Genomic DNA, 14,399 nt, shown 5'->3' with positions numbered 1-14,399 from the left:
CACCCAGAGGGCATTTTAGAGATGCCCCCTGAATACCAACCCGACTTCTAGTGTGCGGCTGACCAGTTTCTGCCAGCCTGCCACAACCAGACGAGTTGCTGGCCACATGGGGAAGAGTGCCTTTGTCACTCTGTGGCCAGGAACAAAGCCTGTACTGGGTGGAAGTGCTTCTCACCTCCCGCTGCAGGAACTGTAAAACCTGGCGGTGAGCCTCAAAGGCTCACCCCTTTTGTTACAGCGCCACAGGGCATCCCAGCTAGCGGAGATGCCCGCCCCTCCGGCCACTGCCCCCACTTTTGGCGGCAAGGCTGGAGGAGATAATGAGAAAAACAAGGAGTCACCCACAAGTTAGGACAGCCCCTAAGGTGCCCTGAGCTGAGGTGACCCCCTAACTTTAGAAATCCTCCATCTTAGTTTTGGAGGATTCCCCCAATAGGATTAGGGATGTGCCCCCCTCCCCTCAGGGAGGAGGCATAAAGAGGGAGTAGCCACCCTCCAGGACAGTAGCCATTGGCTACTGCCCTCCCAGACCTAAACACACCCCTAGTATTTAAGGGCACCCAAAAACCCAGGAAATCAGATTCCTGCAACCTGAACCAAGAAGAAGGGCTTCTGACCTGAAAGCCCTGCAGAGACGACAGAGACGACAACTGCTTTGGCCCCAGCCCTACCAGCCTGTCTCCTGACTCGAAAAAGTGCAACAGCGACGCATCCGACAGGGACCAGCGACCTCTGAAGCCTCAGAGGACTGCCTTGAACCTAAGGACCAAGAAACTACAGTGAGCAGCGACTCTGCTCAACAACAGCAACAATGTGGCAACTTTCTTGCAACTTTCAAAGACCTCACTCTTCACGCCGGAAGCGTGAGACTTCACCCTCTGCACCCGACGCCCCCGGCTCGAGCTCCAGAGACTGTGACCTCGTGAGTAGCCCAAGACGACCCCCCTGGACCCCCACAGCGACACATGCAGAGAGAATCCAGAGGCTCCCCCTGACCACGTCTGCCTGTACCAAGGAACCTGACGCCTGCACCAAGCACTGCACCCGCAGCCCCCAGGACCAGAAGGAACTGAACCTCACTGTAGGAGTGACCCCCAGGCGACCCTCTGCCTAGCCCAGTCGGTGGCTGGCCCGAGAAGCTCCCCTGTGCCCTGCCTGCACCGCTAGAGTGACCCCTGGGTCCCTCCATTGAATCCAATACAAAGCCCGATGCCTGCTTTGCACACTGCACCCGGCCACCCCTGTGCCGCTGAGGGTGTGTTTTGTGTGCCCACTTGTGTCCCCCCCCAGTGCTCTACAAAACCCCCCTGGTCTCCCCTCTAAGGACGCAGGTACTGGCAGACTGGAACCGGAGCACCCCTGTTCTTCATTGGCGCCTATGTGTTTTGGGCACCTCTTTTACCTCTGCACCTGACCGGCTCTGAGCTGCTGGTGTGGTAACTTTGGGGTTACCTTGAACCCCCAACGGTGGGCTGCCTATGCCCAGGAACTGAGACTTGTAAGTGTCTTACTTACCTCACAATCTAACCAGTACTTACCTCCCCATGGAACTGTTGATTTTTGCACTGTCTACTTTTAAAATAGCTTATTGCCATTTTAACAAAAACTGTATATGATATAGCTCTAATTCAAAGTTCCTAACTGACCTGTGTGGAGTACCTTGCATTGGATGTATTTACTTCAAATTACTTGAACTTGTGGTTCTAAAAATAAATTAAGAAAATATATTTTTCTATATAAAAACTATTGGCCTGGAGTTAAGTCTTTGAATGTGTGTTCCTCATTTATTGCCTGGGTGTGTACAACAAATGCTTAAAACTACCCTCTGATAAGCCTACTGCTCGACCACACTACCACAAAATAGAGCATTAGCATTATCTAATTTTGCCACTAACTTACCCCCAAGGAGAACCCTTGGACTCTGTGCACACTATCTCTTACTTTGAGCTAGTATATACAGAGCCAACTTCCTACATTGGTGGATCAGCGGTGGGGTTTAAGACGTTGCATTTGCTGGACTACTAAGCCAATACCTGATCACACGACTAAATTCCAAAAATTGTCATTAGAAATTGATTTTTGAAATTTGAGCTATTTTTCTAATTTTTTTAAAGTCCTGCTAGGGCCTTGTGTAAGTTTCTGTTAGCATTTCTTTTAACGTTTGTACAAGTTTGGATTTAAGTTAAAGAAGTAGTTTTTAGATTCTTTAAAAGTTATCCCAACTTTTAGAGAAATAATGTCTAGCACAGATGAGATGGTGGTGGAACTCAACCTCACCCCTTACCTGCATCTAGGGATGTCAGAACTAAGGACTCTCTGTAAGTTAAAACATATAAACACTGGGTCCAACCCTACCAAAGTTAAGCTCCAGGAGCTTTTGGCAGAGTTTGCAAAGGACCACCCCTATGAGGATAAGCTTACACAGGAAGAAAGTAGTGAACGGGAGGATGATTCCCTCCCTCCTGTCCTAATTAGGGAGCCCAGGGTCCTTCAAACCCTGACTCCACAAGTGATAGTCAGAGATGCTGGTTCTTCCACAAGGGAGACCAGTAACTCTGGAAACATTGAGGGCAGCCTCAATGAAGATGACCTCCTGTTAGCCAGGGTGGCCAAAATATTGGCTTTGGAGAGACAGCTCCTAGCCATAGAGAGGGAAAGACAAGAGATGGGTTTAGCTCCAATCAATGGTGGCAGCAACATAAATAGGATCAGAGAAAGTACTGACATGCTAAAAATCCCCAAAGGGATTGTAACAAAATATAAAGATGGTGATGACATCACCAAATGGTTCACAGCTTTGGAGAGGGCTTGTGCAACCTGAAAATCTTTTGGGGGTGAGCTGTGCTCATCATGCAGCTCACGATTAATTTCTGGGCCCTCCTCATCATCATCATCCAAATGTATTCCCTCCTTCTCAGGGTTGTCCTTCTCTGGTGTGGCCTGCAACCTCTTGACCTACTCATAGGCTCCGAGGGCTATCAGGGGGTCCAACTTTGTGGCCTTCTTGCCTGTTCCAATATTAGAGTAACCTTAATTTAATATCTCTAAGAATTCCTGTTGTCGTTTTGGTAAATCTGCTGCAAAGGATTTCATTCCATTCCATATCTTGATACCTCCAGAGATGTACTGTCACACTGTAGTTCGTTAGATGGGTTAATTGTGTGCCACACATCTTTTTGTCCATAGATTTGAGTCTCATAGTCTCTCTTTCAGGTTCAGCAGCTGATTAACTAACAACAATAACCAAATTCAGCCTAGGATCTACCCTGAGGAATTCTGGGCTTGTTGAGGTGGCCTGTATTTTATTTCTGCAGGTTTGGTATTGCAGGCACAGTGGCAGGAGTCACTTCCTCCATCTCTGTCACACCACAGACCAGAAAAAACAAACGTTTAGGAGTTTCCCTTCGTTGAAGAGTCCCCAATATTACGAACACCAAAGCCTGGGTTGTCTCTGAGGACATATTTAGTTTTATTGCCCTGGTCATCAGTAACTCATGGAAAGTAAGGATGTAATTTGCTGTTGATACACAATAAGGAGATTGTGCGGGAGAAGTGGGAGTGTGTGATGAGAGAGATAAGTCAGAGTCAGAACAAGGAGAGCGATACCGGTTACAAGATCTTTCATTTCTATTAGAAGGAGAGAGTTGAAGTGAAACAGCTGCTCATTCGGGATCTTTGCAGTTGTTGTAGCTGTCATCCTTGGTGTGATATTCTCTGACATGGTTTGCCTTGTCCCCTCCTGTTTTCTGAAATTCGTTGTTGTTGGTATTAGGACTCTGTGCACTTTAACTTTACCACTGCTATCCAGTGCTTGTGCTCTCTCTCTAAAACATGATAAACTAATTAGCACAAACAATAACTCAACCTCTTACAGCAGTGAAGGTTGACCCTTATTAATGGAAACTTATTTCTTCTCTTTGCCTCTTTTTTAAAGAGGATTTTTCTTGTTCCAAAGAAGAGGTTATTCCAGCTTAGCAAGATGTTGACAGAATAGAGATCAGTTGCAGGTGATCCTAGCCACACCTTTGCGATCTGTGATGGTGAAATAGTCACTTTCCGCTTCTTCAAGATGAACAGGGATGTAGCTGATGGTGAACAGTGTCCCTTTGACATTTAAGGTGTCCGAGTCTGTATTTCATAAACAGTGATGAGTATCTTATTCAAGTAGAGTTTGAATAGAACTGCGTTGACGGCAAGTCATGTTCTAAGTGCTGCTGATATGTTGCGGAGCCATGCTTCAAAGGACTGCACGTCAAAGGAGAGGATCTTGACAGCAACATCTTGGCCCTTGATGTCCGTCTCTGATGACATCAGGAATTATGTTGTTGTTCCCTGCTATTTCATCTTCTCTTCCTAGACCTTCATCTATGGTGGTCTTTTTCAGGAGGTGGTAAGGAAAAAGAAGCAGGCTGATCTTTCAAGTCTCCTTTTCTTTTTTTCCTCTTCTTCTGCCCTCAAGTCCTGTAATATGCTTTTGAGGCTGATGAAGTCTTTGAACGGTCTCTTGGATGTCTCTTTAGAGATATCACATTCAGCCACAGAATGTAAGGCAGGAAGACAAACCATACATTTACTGTGGGCATCAGTCACTGTTGTCTTTATCACACATGAGGGGCACCTAAAGAAAAGGGATGACATACTCTGATAAAACGAGTTGTCTCTGCATTTGGATACTGGAATGGAGTTCTATGATGTTAATCTAGAGAATAATTGTAAACATTCAGAGAAAAATGAGTTCTGTTATGCTTGCAGTCCACAGATCTGAATATGATCCTATGGATAAAGACATACTATGATACTGCTTCCATGGAAGAAAACTATGCAAAATGTATTCCTTTGGATCGCGCACGCAGTGGGGAGTTCTTCAAGCGTTTATGACTATCAGTTAAGATCATACAATTTTAAAACTAAAGGTCAAGGCAAGAGGCTGATGAGGAAAGTGCTAATAAGGAAAGTGTGGTAACTGCACAGTACAGCCTTCCAGTGGACGTGAGGGCAAATCTAGTCATACAATTTGATAAATACTTGGGCGGATACTGGTGAAAAATAATAGTGGAGAGACAAGGTAGAGCTGGAGAATAAGGGGTGTCTATGCTTTCACAATAGGGAGGAAATGTGCAAACTAGGTCTATAGGGTCTGGCACTCAGTATTTACTATCAAAATGTATGCATGTATTTAATATGAAATGACACCAACTACTTTTAAATTGTACTCTACTGTAGAATGCACATATTCCATACCTACAATTGGGCATATTGTTCGATCCTCCTTACCTGAGCCAGGCCACAATACATACGTCCCATGGATCTGTAGTCCAGTCCTTCTGAGCAGTTCACAACTATTACATACATTCCCAGGGCCTTTCCCAAGTCCTTCACTGTTTCTGTCTTTCCTGTTCCTGCAGGGCCTTTGGGGGAGCCTCCCCGGTGCAGGTGCAAAGCTGTAGTAAGCGTCATGTAGCATCTGTTGAAAGAGACAGACAGGCTTCAGCATAATAAGACATGAAAATGTTCATGTTTCAACCAATAATCATCACACACTGTAAAAAACATCCCTGAAGACCGTAAGGAACTCTTAAGTGTAGGAACATGTACCAACATTTACTTGATTCACCTGCCACCAAGCACTAGTGTGAATAGTGTCTGCAAAGATTATATTTGAAAGGCTACTGCAGAATGTTCTCTGACACTGCCTTATAGGAGGAATTAGCTGCAGTGCAGTGCCACAGCTAGGATTAGAGGAAAAGGTATTGTAATAATGAACACCAACCTCTTCTCACGTGGAAATTGACCTTTGCATACAGCCATCCCCTATCACCTCCACTCACCATGACACCATTCGTAGTGGGTTCAAAGGACCATGTTACAGGCAAGATGAAAGCAGCAACTGTTTTAGATGTCCTGTTTCTCAACATGTTCTATCCTTGTTCTACAAATATATTAGGTACAGGACCCTGCCAACTGAAGGTCAACTATCATGCAATATCACTACATTGATATCAAAATGGGTTAGAGAATGTTGGATTTCACCTTTGCTACCTCCATAAAGCTGGTGCTATGGCTCAGTGGGAAGATGTTTGTGAGAAATTCGGTTTTTGGTTGAGGGGGGTTTTAACACTGCTCAAGCAACAGCCACAATCCTTGTCAGGGTTAACCACAAAAGTAACTGAATTAATCTGTGGTTGCCACTTGGCACAAAATCAGCTAGGCTTACCTTGGAGGCAATGTATAAAGTATTATGCAGCACATAAACAGTAATACAGTAACCACACAATATCAGTAAAGTCCCACACCTATTTACACCTATTTACAAGATAGAATAAATTATAATAAATCCTTTGACACCAAAATGACAAAAATCCAATTAGTAGAAGCAGAGTTATACATTTTTAATGTTTACTGTAAAAATTAGCAGCAAAAATATCAAAGCATCAACTGCAGACATCTAGTTATGGGAGACCAGGTAAAAATTGAAAAATATGGGCAAAGGTGATGCAGTGCAGTCCGGATACAAGAAGTGGATTAGGCCCAGTTGGTGTTCACCTTTGGGCTTAGAAGACATTTTGGCAAAAATTGTCTGAGAAAGTAAAGTTCAGTGGGGCAAGGCTGCAAGTGGAGACCAAGGAGGTGGCCTCATCTTTGGTGATCCACTGGACAACGCTGCAGTGCATATTTCTATATTCAGACTTAGGGGGTTATTACAACTTTGGAGGAGGTGGTAATCCGTCCCAAAAGTGACGGTAAAGTGACAGATATACCACCAGCCGATTACGAGTTCCATAGGATATAATGAACTCGTAATACGGCTGGTGGTATATCCGTCACTTTACCTTAGATATCAAATTATTTATATGGGATTTTTGTGTTACACACATCACTGTTTGGTACTGTACAAACACAAGCAGTGGCATCCACCACTGAACACCAGTGTGAAAAATTAGACTGTTGATAAAGTGGGGTGTTAACCATGCTTAATCAACAGCCACAATCCCTGTCAAGCTGAACCACAGATGTCACAAAATTAACTGGCGCTTAACCCTCAGGTAGCTTGAAACATAAACAGTCAGGCTTATCTTCGATGCAATGTGTAAGGTATTTATGCAGTACACAAACAGTAATTCTGTGAGGCCGGATAACCCTTCTGCAAAGGACTGGTGAACAGGAATTGCTGCTGCGGAATACAATGCAGTAGAAGCTGCCACACAGTCAGGCCCTCTGGCAATGCACGTTGGGCGTACTAACGGGCACATAGTTCCCAGCCTTTTCTCTGTTCTCCCAGCACTTTTTAGTTCAAAATTTTTTAAATCACAAGTTTTGGATTTTGGCTATCTGGGCACCTTTCACACCACTTCCAAGGGTCTAGGACTATAGAGGCACCACGTAGAGGGTCAGGACTCATTCCGGCTGAGTCCAGGTGCAGGCTCAAGATGGCTGGAGCCTTTTCTGTCCCTGAGGCTCTGATCAGGAGGCCAGCCAACTAGCCCTTGGGGTCACTCTGGTAGTCCTGGCTTCAAGCAGTGGAACAGGGCTCTAGCAGTAGGGCAGGCTTGTGAGCATTCAGGGCAGCTTCAGGAAGCAGAAAAGTCCTTCAAGGTGCAGCAAGGCAGTCTTCTGAAGTATGCAGCAGGGAAGAGCAGCAGGTAGTTCTCAGTGTCCTTCCACTGGTCCAGAAAGTTAACGTAAGAGTGGGTTTGAGGGTAATATTTGTATACCTTGTACCTTCTTTGAAGTAGGGAGAAGTTTCTTGAGATCCTCTTTGAAATGTTTGGAATTTCCTACCTACCCTGCCTGGCTCCTGCCTGACTACAGGCACCATGAGGTAGTGTCAAGTTGTTTGGGTGAAGGCAGACACAACCTATTGATTTGTAAGTGGGGCTGTGCCCATCTCTGCCCTCCCATCCTGCCAGTGATGCTCATTCAGGCATACCTAATACCCTTATTGTGTGGGTGTAGGAAGGAATAAACCAAGGGGGTCATTTAGTGTTTGGCGGGCGGAAAAGGCCGCCTGTCAAACTCCCACGGTCAGGTTGCCACCCGTGCGGCCCCCTTCCCGCAGACCCCATTAGGAGTTCTCTGCTGGGTCAGCAAGTGGAAACAGTGTTTCTGCCCACTGGCCCAGCGGGGAACAGCCCACAACATTGACGGCGGCTCATAATTTATCCGGCAGCAATGTTGCGGTGTGTAGGGTGCAACAGCACCCAACGTGCTTTTCAATGTCTGCAATGCAGACAGTGAAAAGCGCAAGGGGGCTGTCCACGAAGGCCCCTGCACTGCCCATGCCAAGTGCATGGGCAGTGCAGAGGCCCCCATGGGCCCCCCTGCACCCTGTCTCCACCAGCTTTTACATGGTAGTGCAACATCCATGTAAAAGCTGGCAGAGATGGGGGTTGCAATCCCTAGGGTGGCGCTGCATGCAGCGCTGCCCTGGTGGATTAGGACCACCAGCACCACCAGTCCCTCCAGTGGAGGGAAAGTGTCAGTGCTGGCTGTCCGACCGTGGCCTGACTGCCACGGTCATAATGTGGCGGTCTGACTGCCGCTAAAGCGGTCAATTAGTCGTAATTAGGGAGTAAGTATAACTCTCAACTATACAACTATACTTAGTCATGTAACCCAGGAACAGGCTGCAGTCACAAAATGGCTGGGGCAGAAAAATAGCAACTTTCTAATAGTGGTATTTTAATAATTGTGACTTAAAATCCAAATTTTCCATTAAAGGTGCTTTTAAATTACATTCTCTTAGATACCAAGCATGAATTTCCTATCTGCTCCCAATCAAATGTTAGAACGTAATACATGTAGTTACGTCTCACAGCAGTGAAATACAGATTTAGAAGTTGTTCACTGCTAGGAAATGCAAAACCTTAAAGTACATGCCTAACCTTTTAATTACAGTGCGCCCTGCCCTATATGGGTGACCTAGAGCCTACTTTAGGGGTGACCTGTATGCAAAAAAAGGAGAGTTCTAGACATGGCGAGGGGGTTATTTTGTCAAATTGAATTGGCAGTTTAAAACTGCATACCGGCTGCAATGGAGGATGTGGGACATGTTTTAAGGAACTACTTAAGCGGGTGGCACAATAAGTCCTGCAGGCCCATTAGAAGCATTTAATTTACAGGCTGTGGAAATATGGAATACCGTTTTAACAGAGACCTATAAGTAAATTAGATATGCCAATCAGGTGTAAGTCAATGTTACCATGGTTTAGGGAGTGAGCACAAGCACTTTAGCACTGGTTAACAGTGGTAAACTGCACAGAGCCCTAAGGTCAGCGAAACCAAATTCAGACAATTAGAAGGATGATGGCAAAAAGTTTGAGGGAAGACCAATGAAGGCTGACAGGTATAACAGTGTGCAACCAATACCATCACAAAAACAAAGAAATGCTAGAAATGGTACTTAAGGAAAAAGGTTTTTGCAGACCTTCATGTCAAATATGCTCTAATCCATGGTTTTGAGAACAAATCGATAATAAGGCATGAAAGTATTAACAAACAGCAGCCTTCTGTAGGAAGATTCATTTGCAAAGAGCAAGTATACAAAACATTATACAGCTGGAGAAGGAGGCACCTTTCTGAAATGGAAAGAAAAATTAAAAATAAGTCTTTTTTGTTTTATTGTAATTGATCCAGTGAAGAGACCAGGAATATGTATGTACGTACGGCGTGTTAGAATGTATTTTATTACTAATTAACTTAGCCTCACAAGTCACACCAAACCATTTTAGGTCCCTAGTTGCTTTTTGAGGACAAGACAATTGCTGTGTTTTAAAAACAATGCTTCTTGTACAATTTTAGAAGAAGATAGTTGCATTGGAAGGCTGTAGTTATTGCATTTTATGTACTTACAGACATTGCAGGTACAATAACAAAGACTTGCCACTGAAAACAAGAGGATTAATTGGTGTGAGCCTGTGCCTTCAGTAGAATAGTTTCCAAGCTGATTGTGGTGGAGTGCATCCATAGAGATGGAATAACAGTGAAGGGTACTCCTATCATTTCAGGCACCCCAATTGGTTGTCTCACTAATAAGTCTGAAGACAGTGGGGCATAAGGAGAAGGAAAGTAATTACCTCTAGCTTCAGTTGTCCAGCACTGTAAATTTCTATAGTTTCACATTCTTGGATTGATACCCATCCTCACCCCCTAGTCACCTCAACCCAACCTTGTTCCAAACCTGATGGCTGGGAATAATTCATGCATTATGAATTTATGAAAACAATTGTGTGAGAGCCTAAACATGAAAGCACTTATGTCCTCTGACTATCCCGGAGCACCCATTACCTAGTCCTCTGGGGGGAAGTGGTCCTAAAAGGACCTTTTTTTTTTTACACCTTATGGGGTGAAGGCTCTGAATATCTGAAGAGAACTGTAAAGGAAAAATAGTTGAGAACAATGTTTGACCATGAAATGGATTGTCACATATGCTAGGGCAGAATTTTTTACAAGATATTTGTGCCAAGTATTGCAACTTCCCTGCCACTGGCAGAATGAGCGCCTACGGACGACTTTTGTTTTCATGCTTGTCGGTGATTATTACATTAACACTAAATAATTGACAACATATTCACTGTTAAGTAATGTGACACCCACTGTGTTAGTGAAACCTCATTTCACTTTTGACTTTGGACAAGGAATCCTATGTTGCTAATGGATTTTCAATAAAACAAGAACACTGTGAAAGATTTCCTCTCAAGCCCTGCCCCGGACTCTTGAACGTTAGTCACCAAGAAAAAAAAGTTCAATGCAACCGCTCTAGAGACTCTACCTGTCTGTGAGTGGGGTGATGACCAAGCGACCTGAGTTACCCAGGTATTCATAGCCATACTGGAACTGAGTATTGGTTTGCCGAATGATGCAGTCATCCACATCCTGTCAAGAAGTAAAAAAAGAGATATTAAACTGCCTCACAGAGGAAAAATATTTACAAGAAGAGCAACACTTTCTTTTCAAAGTTGGAGACGGGAAGGAGAAGGTAAGAGATATGCAACAATCTTACCTTGTCCCAGTAAAGACGAAGCTGGCTGAGCCACTCAAATGATGTAACATCCATGCACCCGCTCTTCAGCATCTTTTCGATTACATCCCTGGCATGGACTTCCACTGTTACCAGGGCAACAATCTTCAGACGTAAGATCTTACTCAGGTTTCCTCGGATAGATTCAGAGTACTTATTTAACAAGGATACCTGCCAGGGAGCAAACAAACCATAAGGCAAGTTCCTTCAATCCATAATACACACAAGGCCAATATAGGATTGCACTGCAGAAAAGAAGCACATATTATGATCTGATCAACACCTTCATGGCAAGATTGCTTATTAATTTGCTATTTCATATTAGAAGAAGAATTGCAAACATCACTATACGGGGGCCTATAATAAACACATCTTAAATGGCTATTTCCTGCCAAGCATACATACTAGCTGTAGATCTTAGATAATAAGTATAAGAGCTCTGGCCTTGGAACTAAGTACCTTACCTGCTTCTTTTTCATGACCTTGAGAAACTTCTTGTCTGCTCGCTCCTTGGCACTTACGAGTGACTTTGTGACATCAGTTGTCCACTGGATTTGACTAGCAGTGATGACCATCTGAGAGGGAACAGTAATCACACATCCAAAGATTATTGATCAAAGGCCAGAAACATTTAACCACACAAAATGCCCTTCCTCCAATATCCTGTTCAATTATATTAATGTTGGGAGGAGGGGATATGAAAGAGCAGTGTAAAATTTTTGCATAACATTAAGTAATGCCAGGTTACTCAAACACTATACTGACAAATCACTCAAGGTCCCTGAAGCATAGCAAGCAACAACATGTGTATCCCCAAATAAAGAGGGGGCGGGGTGGGAAATCATCAACTAAACATTCTTTAAAAAACTTTCTCAGTTCTCCACTTGAATCAGTGTACAGGCTTTGAGAAAATCTAGCCCTGTCTACATTGGCCTTCCCAAGAAATACACTTCAAAATTGCCAAATCATTCAGAACATGTGAGAAAAAAATGAGATGCATTCTCATGAAACATACAACCCTTAGGCTTCAACTGATTTCCTGTGTTGAAAATAACTGGATTCAAACTGTTCGTGAACCGTGAGGTGTTCTGCCTGGAAAGGTTCTTTCAACCTTCAGAAACGTACATACTGCTGCAACCCATGACAACTTAAGCTTGAGTCTCTGAAAAATCTTACTTTTCAGGCAGGTTTTTCATCAGTTGAAGGTTGAACAGGTAAGGACCAGACTCTCTTCAACTACCATTATGATAAAGATAGAAATTCAAATACAAATACAAAGAAATTGACTAGACAAATGCAGTTAAAACCTGTCATCCTCAATTCCCATCTGGGCCAAGTCTGCAAAAGTCCTATGTGGACAAGGCTAATCATAAATATTTAGTAGTGCGTGAAAGAGCAACCAACCAACAAAATGAAATACATTTTAAAGCTCTATTCAGTAAAGCCATGTATGTCCTTATCTTTGCAGTTCCCCCTTCACTTTTACAGAACCCAATGATATCACTTCAGAATATTCTTTGGGAATTGCTTGACAGCAGAAATGCAGATGTGACAATTGTAGTGACACCTGGGGGTAGGTGGATTGGCTTGAACACATGTATTATGTAATCTTGAGTAATTCCTGCTTCCGCTTCTCATGTTAGGGAAACATAAATTAACAGAGGAAGCACCATCATTAAATGTAGTTTTTTTTGGAATCATTCATACCATAAAGACAACGTATAAAACATTGTAGAATACATTCAACACAGACAATGAATAGATGAAAACATCCAGTAACTCTGAGCTAAGAATAGAACAATACTGTTTAAATGGGACAGATCCATGCTTGGCATTATATTATCTATTAAGTTACTTACACTGTAAAGGCAGATTAATAGTGACCTTAATTTCACATAGCTCAATTAAAATTTCCCCACAGCAAGGCAATTTAGATACAGTCTGATAAAATCAGCTTTGCAGTGTGATGCAAGAAGCGGTATGAATTAGCAATTCAGTATTTTATAAATATTGCAAAAAAAATTAAAATGCACATTGGAATGGCATTTCCGATGATCGAATTTGCAGACAGCCAACAACTCCAACTGAAACCTCCCGTAGGGAGGCTATGTATATGTCTACTGATGCCAGTCTAAATAAAACATGTCAAAATATTGTGTTCCTAGAGATGTCAAAATATTGTGTTCATAGAGACTGCCAAACTCAAAAGAAGTAGCCCTCAGAACTCTACAAGATTTTAAGTGACAAATAGGCTACAAGAAAAGTTACCTACTATTAACTACAGTTCTTTAGGATTGGTATCTTTCATTGCGTCTCAAGTCTATGTTAACACAGCAGTACACTAACAGAGAAAATAAAATTGAAAGCAGCCATGGACTTTTTGTAGCCGATCCACCTAATTTCTGATCCAACCTCCGGTCACTCAGGTACAGAGTCTCAGAGCCACAACCTTCCTGAGAGCCACCAACAGTCAGATTAGGAACTACTGGTAGCCTCATGAAACAGGAGGAGGGCAGGTGCATTTACATTTATGAAAGGTACCAATTCTGAAGAGCTGTAGTTAAAGGTAAGTACATATTTCTTCTCCAGCACTGGATCCTTGGCATATTCACATGTATGAATTAACATAACTAATGCAGTAAGTTACACCATACAGTAAGCACAGGAGGAAATTATGTTCACCTTAACAAAACAGGTTGCGCAGGACCACTAGTCCAACTGTCATTTCAGTCTTTGGCAGGCTATCTGGACAATAACATCTAGCAAAGGTATGCCCAGCCACCAATTTTGCTGTTTTGCATATGTCCATAAGGTGCACTACAATGAAAAGTTCTGCTTTGACCACCATGCCTCTAATGTAGTGATTTTCAATCCTCTGTCTGAGAGGTCATCAAGTTTTAGCATAATAGAAAGTGACAGCAAGATATGAAGCGTTGAGCAATTTTTTTTTTTATTTTTTTTTACAAGAAGGCAACTATTGTTGGAATTTTGATAAGAAACAAAATCTAATTTGCAAAAGTCTTTCATACTATTGATGTAAAACGTCAAATGGCATTTAAGGTCTACGAATATAGTACTTTTTCAGTGGTGTTAGATAGTTGAGAAATATGGCTGGTAAATGTTTTTTCCCATTTAGATGGAATAACAGTGGCATCTTGGGTATGAATCAAAGAAGTTTTGAAAGAGTTCCCTAGTTTTTATCAAACGTCAGATAAATGGAAAATGAAAACGCCTGAATTTTAAAAGCGTGTGCGCTTTCTGAACGTTATGGCCAAAAGAAATGATGTTTTCCACAAAAGCATTATAAGAGATTTCTTATGTAATGGGATTGAAAGGGCCTTTAATAAAGTCAGAGCCCATCCAATAGTTTTGAGCTCCCAAA

At 42.9% G+C, this 14,399-nt stretch overlaps 1 protein-coding gene across 1 annotated transcript in view; it reads right to left on the bottom strand.

Moving 5' to 3' along the window:
* Positions 1-14,399, bottom strand: part of DNAH2 (dynein axonemal heavy chain 2) — a 1,666,550-nt gene that overhangs the window by 821,656 nt on the left and 830,495 nt on the right. Inside the window, exons 34-37 of the mRNA XM_069218683.1 lie at positions 11,482-11,592; positions 11,000-11,188; positions 10,769-10,872; positions 5,275-5,464 (exon numbers count right to left, since the gene is read on the bottom strand). Coding sequence (XP_069074784.1) covers positions 5,275-5,464; positions 10,769-10,872; positions 11,000-11,188; positions 11,482-11,592 — 594 coding nt within the window. The remainder of the gene's footprint in view (positions 1-5,274; positions 5,465-10,768; positions 10,873-10,999; positions 11,189-11,481; positions 11,593-14,399) is intronic.

The sequence above is a fragment of the Pleurodeles waltl genome, chromosome 12, assembly GCF_031143425.1.
Source record: "Pleurodeles waltl isolate 20211129_DDA chromosome 12, aPleWal1.hap1.20221129, whole genome shotgun sequence".
Lineage (NCBI taxonomy): Eukaryota > Metazoa > Chordata > Amphibia > Caudata > Salamandridae > Pleurodeles > Pleurodeles waltl.
This window is presented reverse-complemented; position numbering and strand designations above follow the sequence as displayed.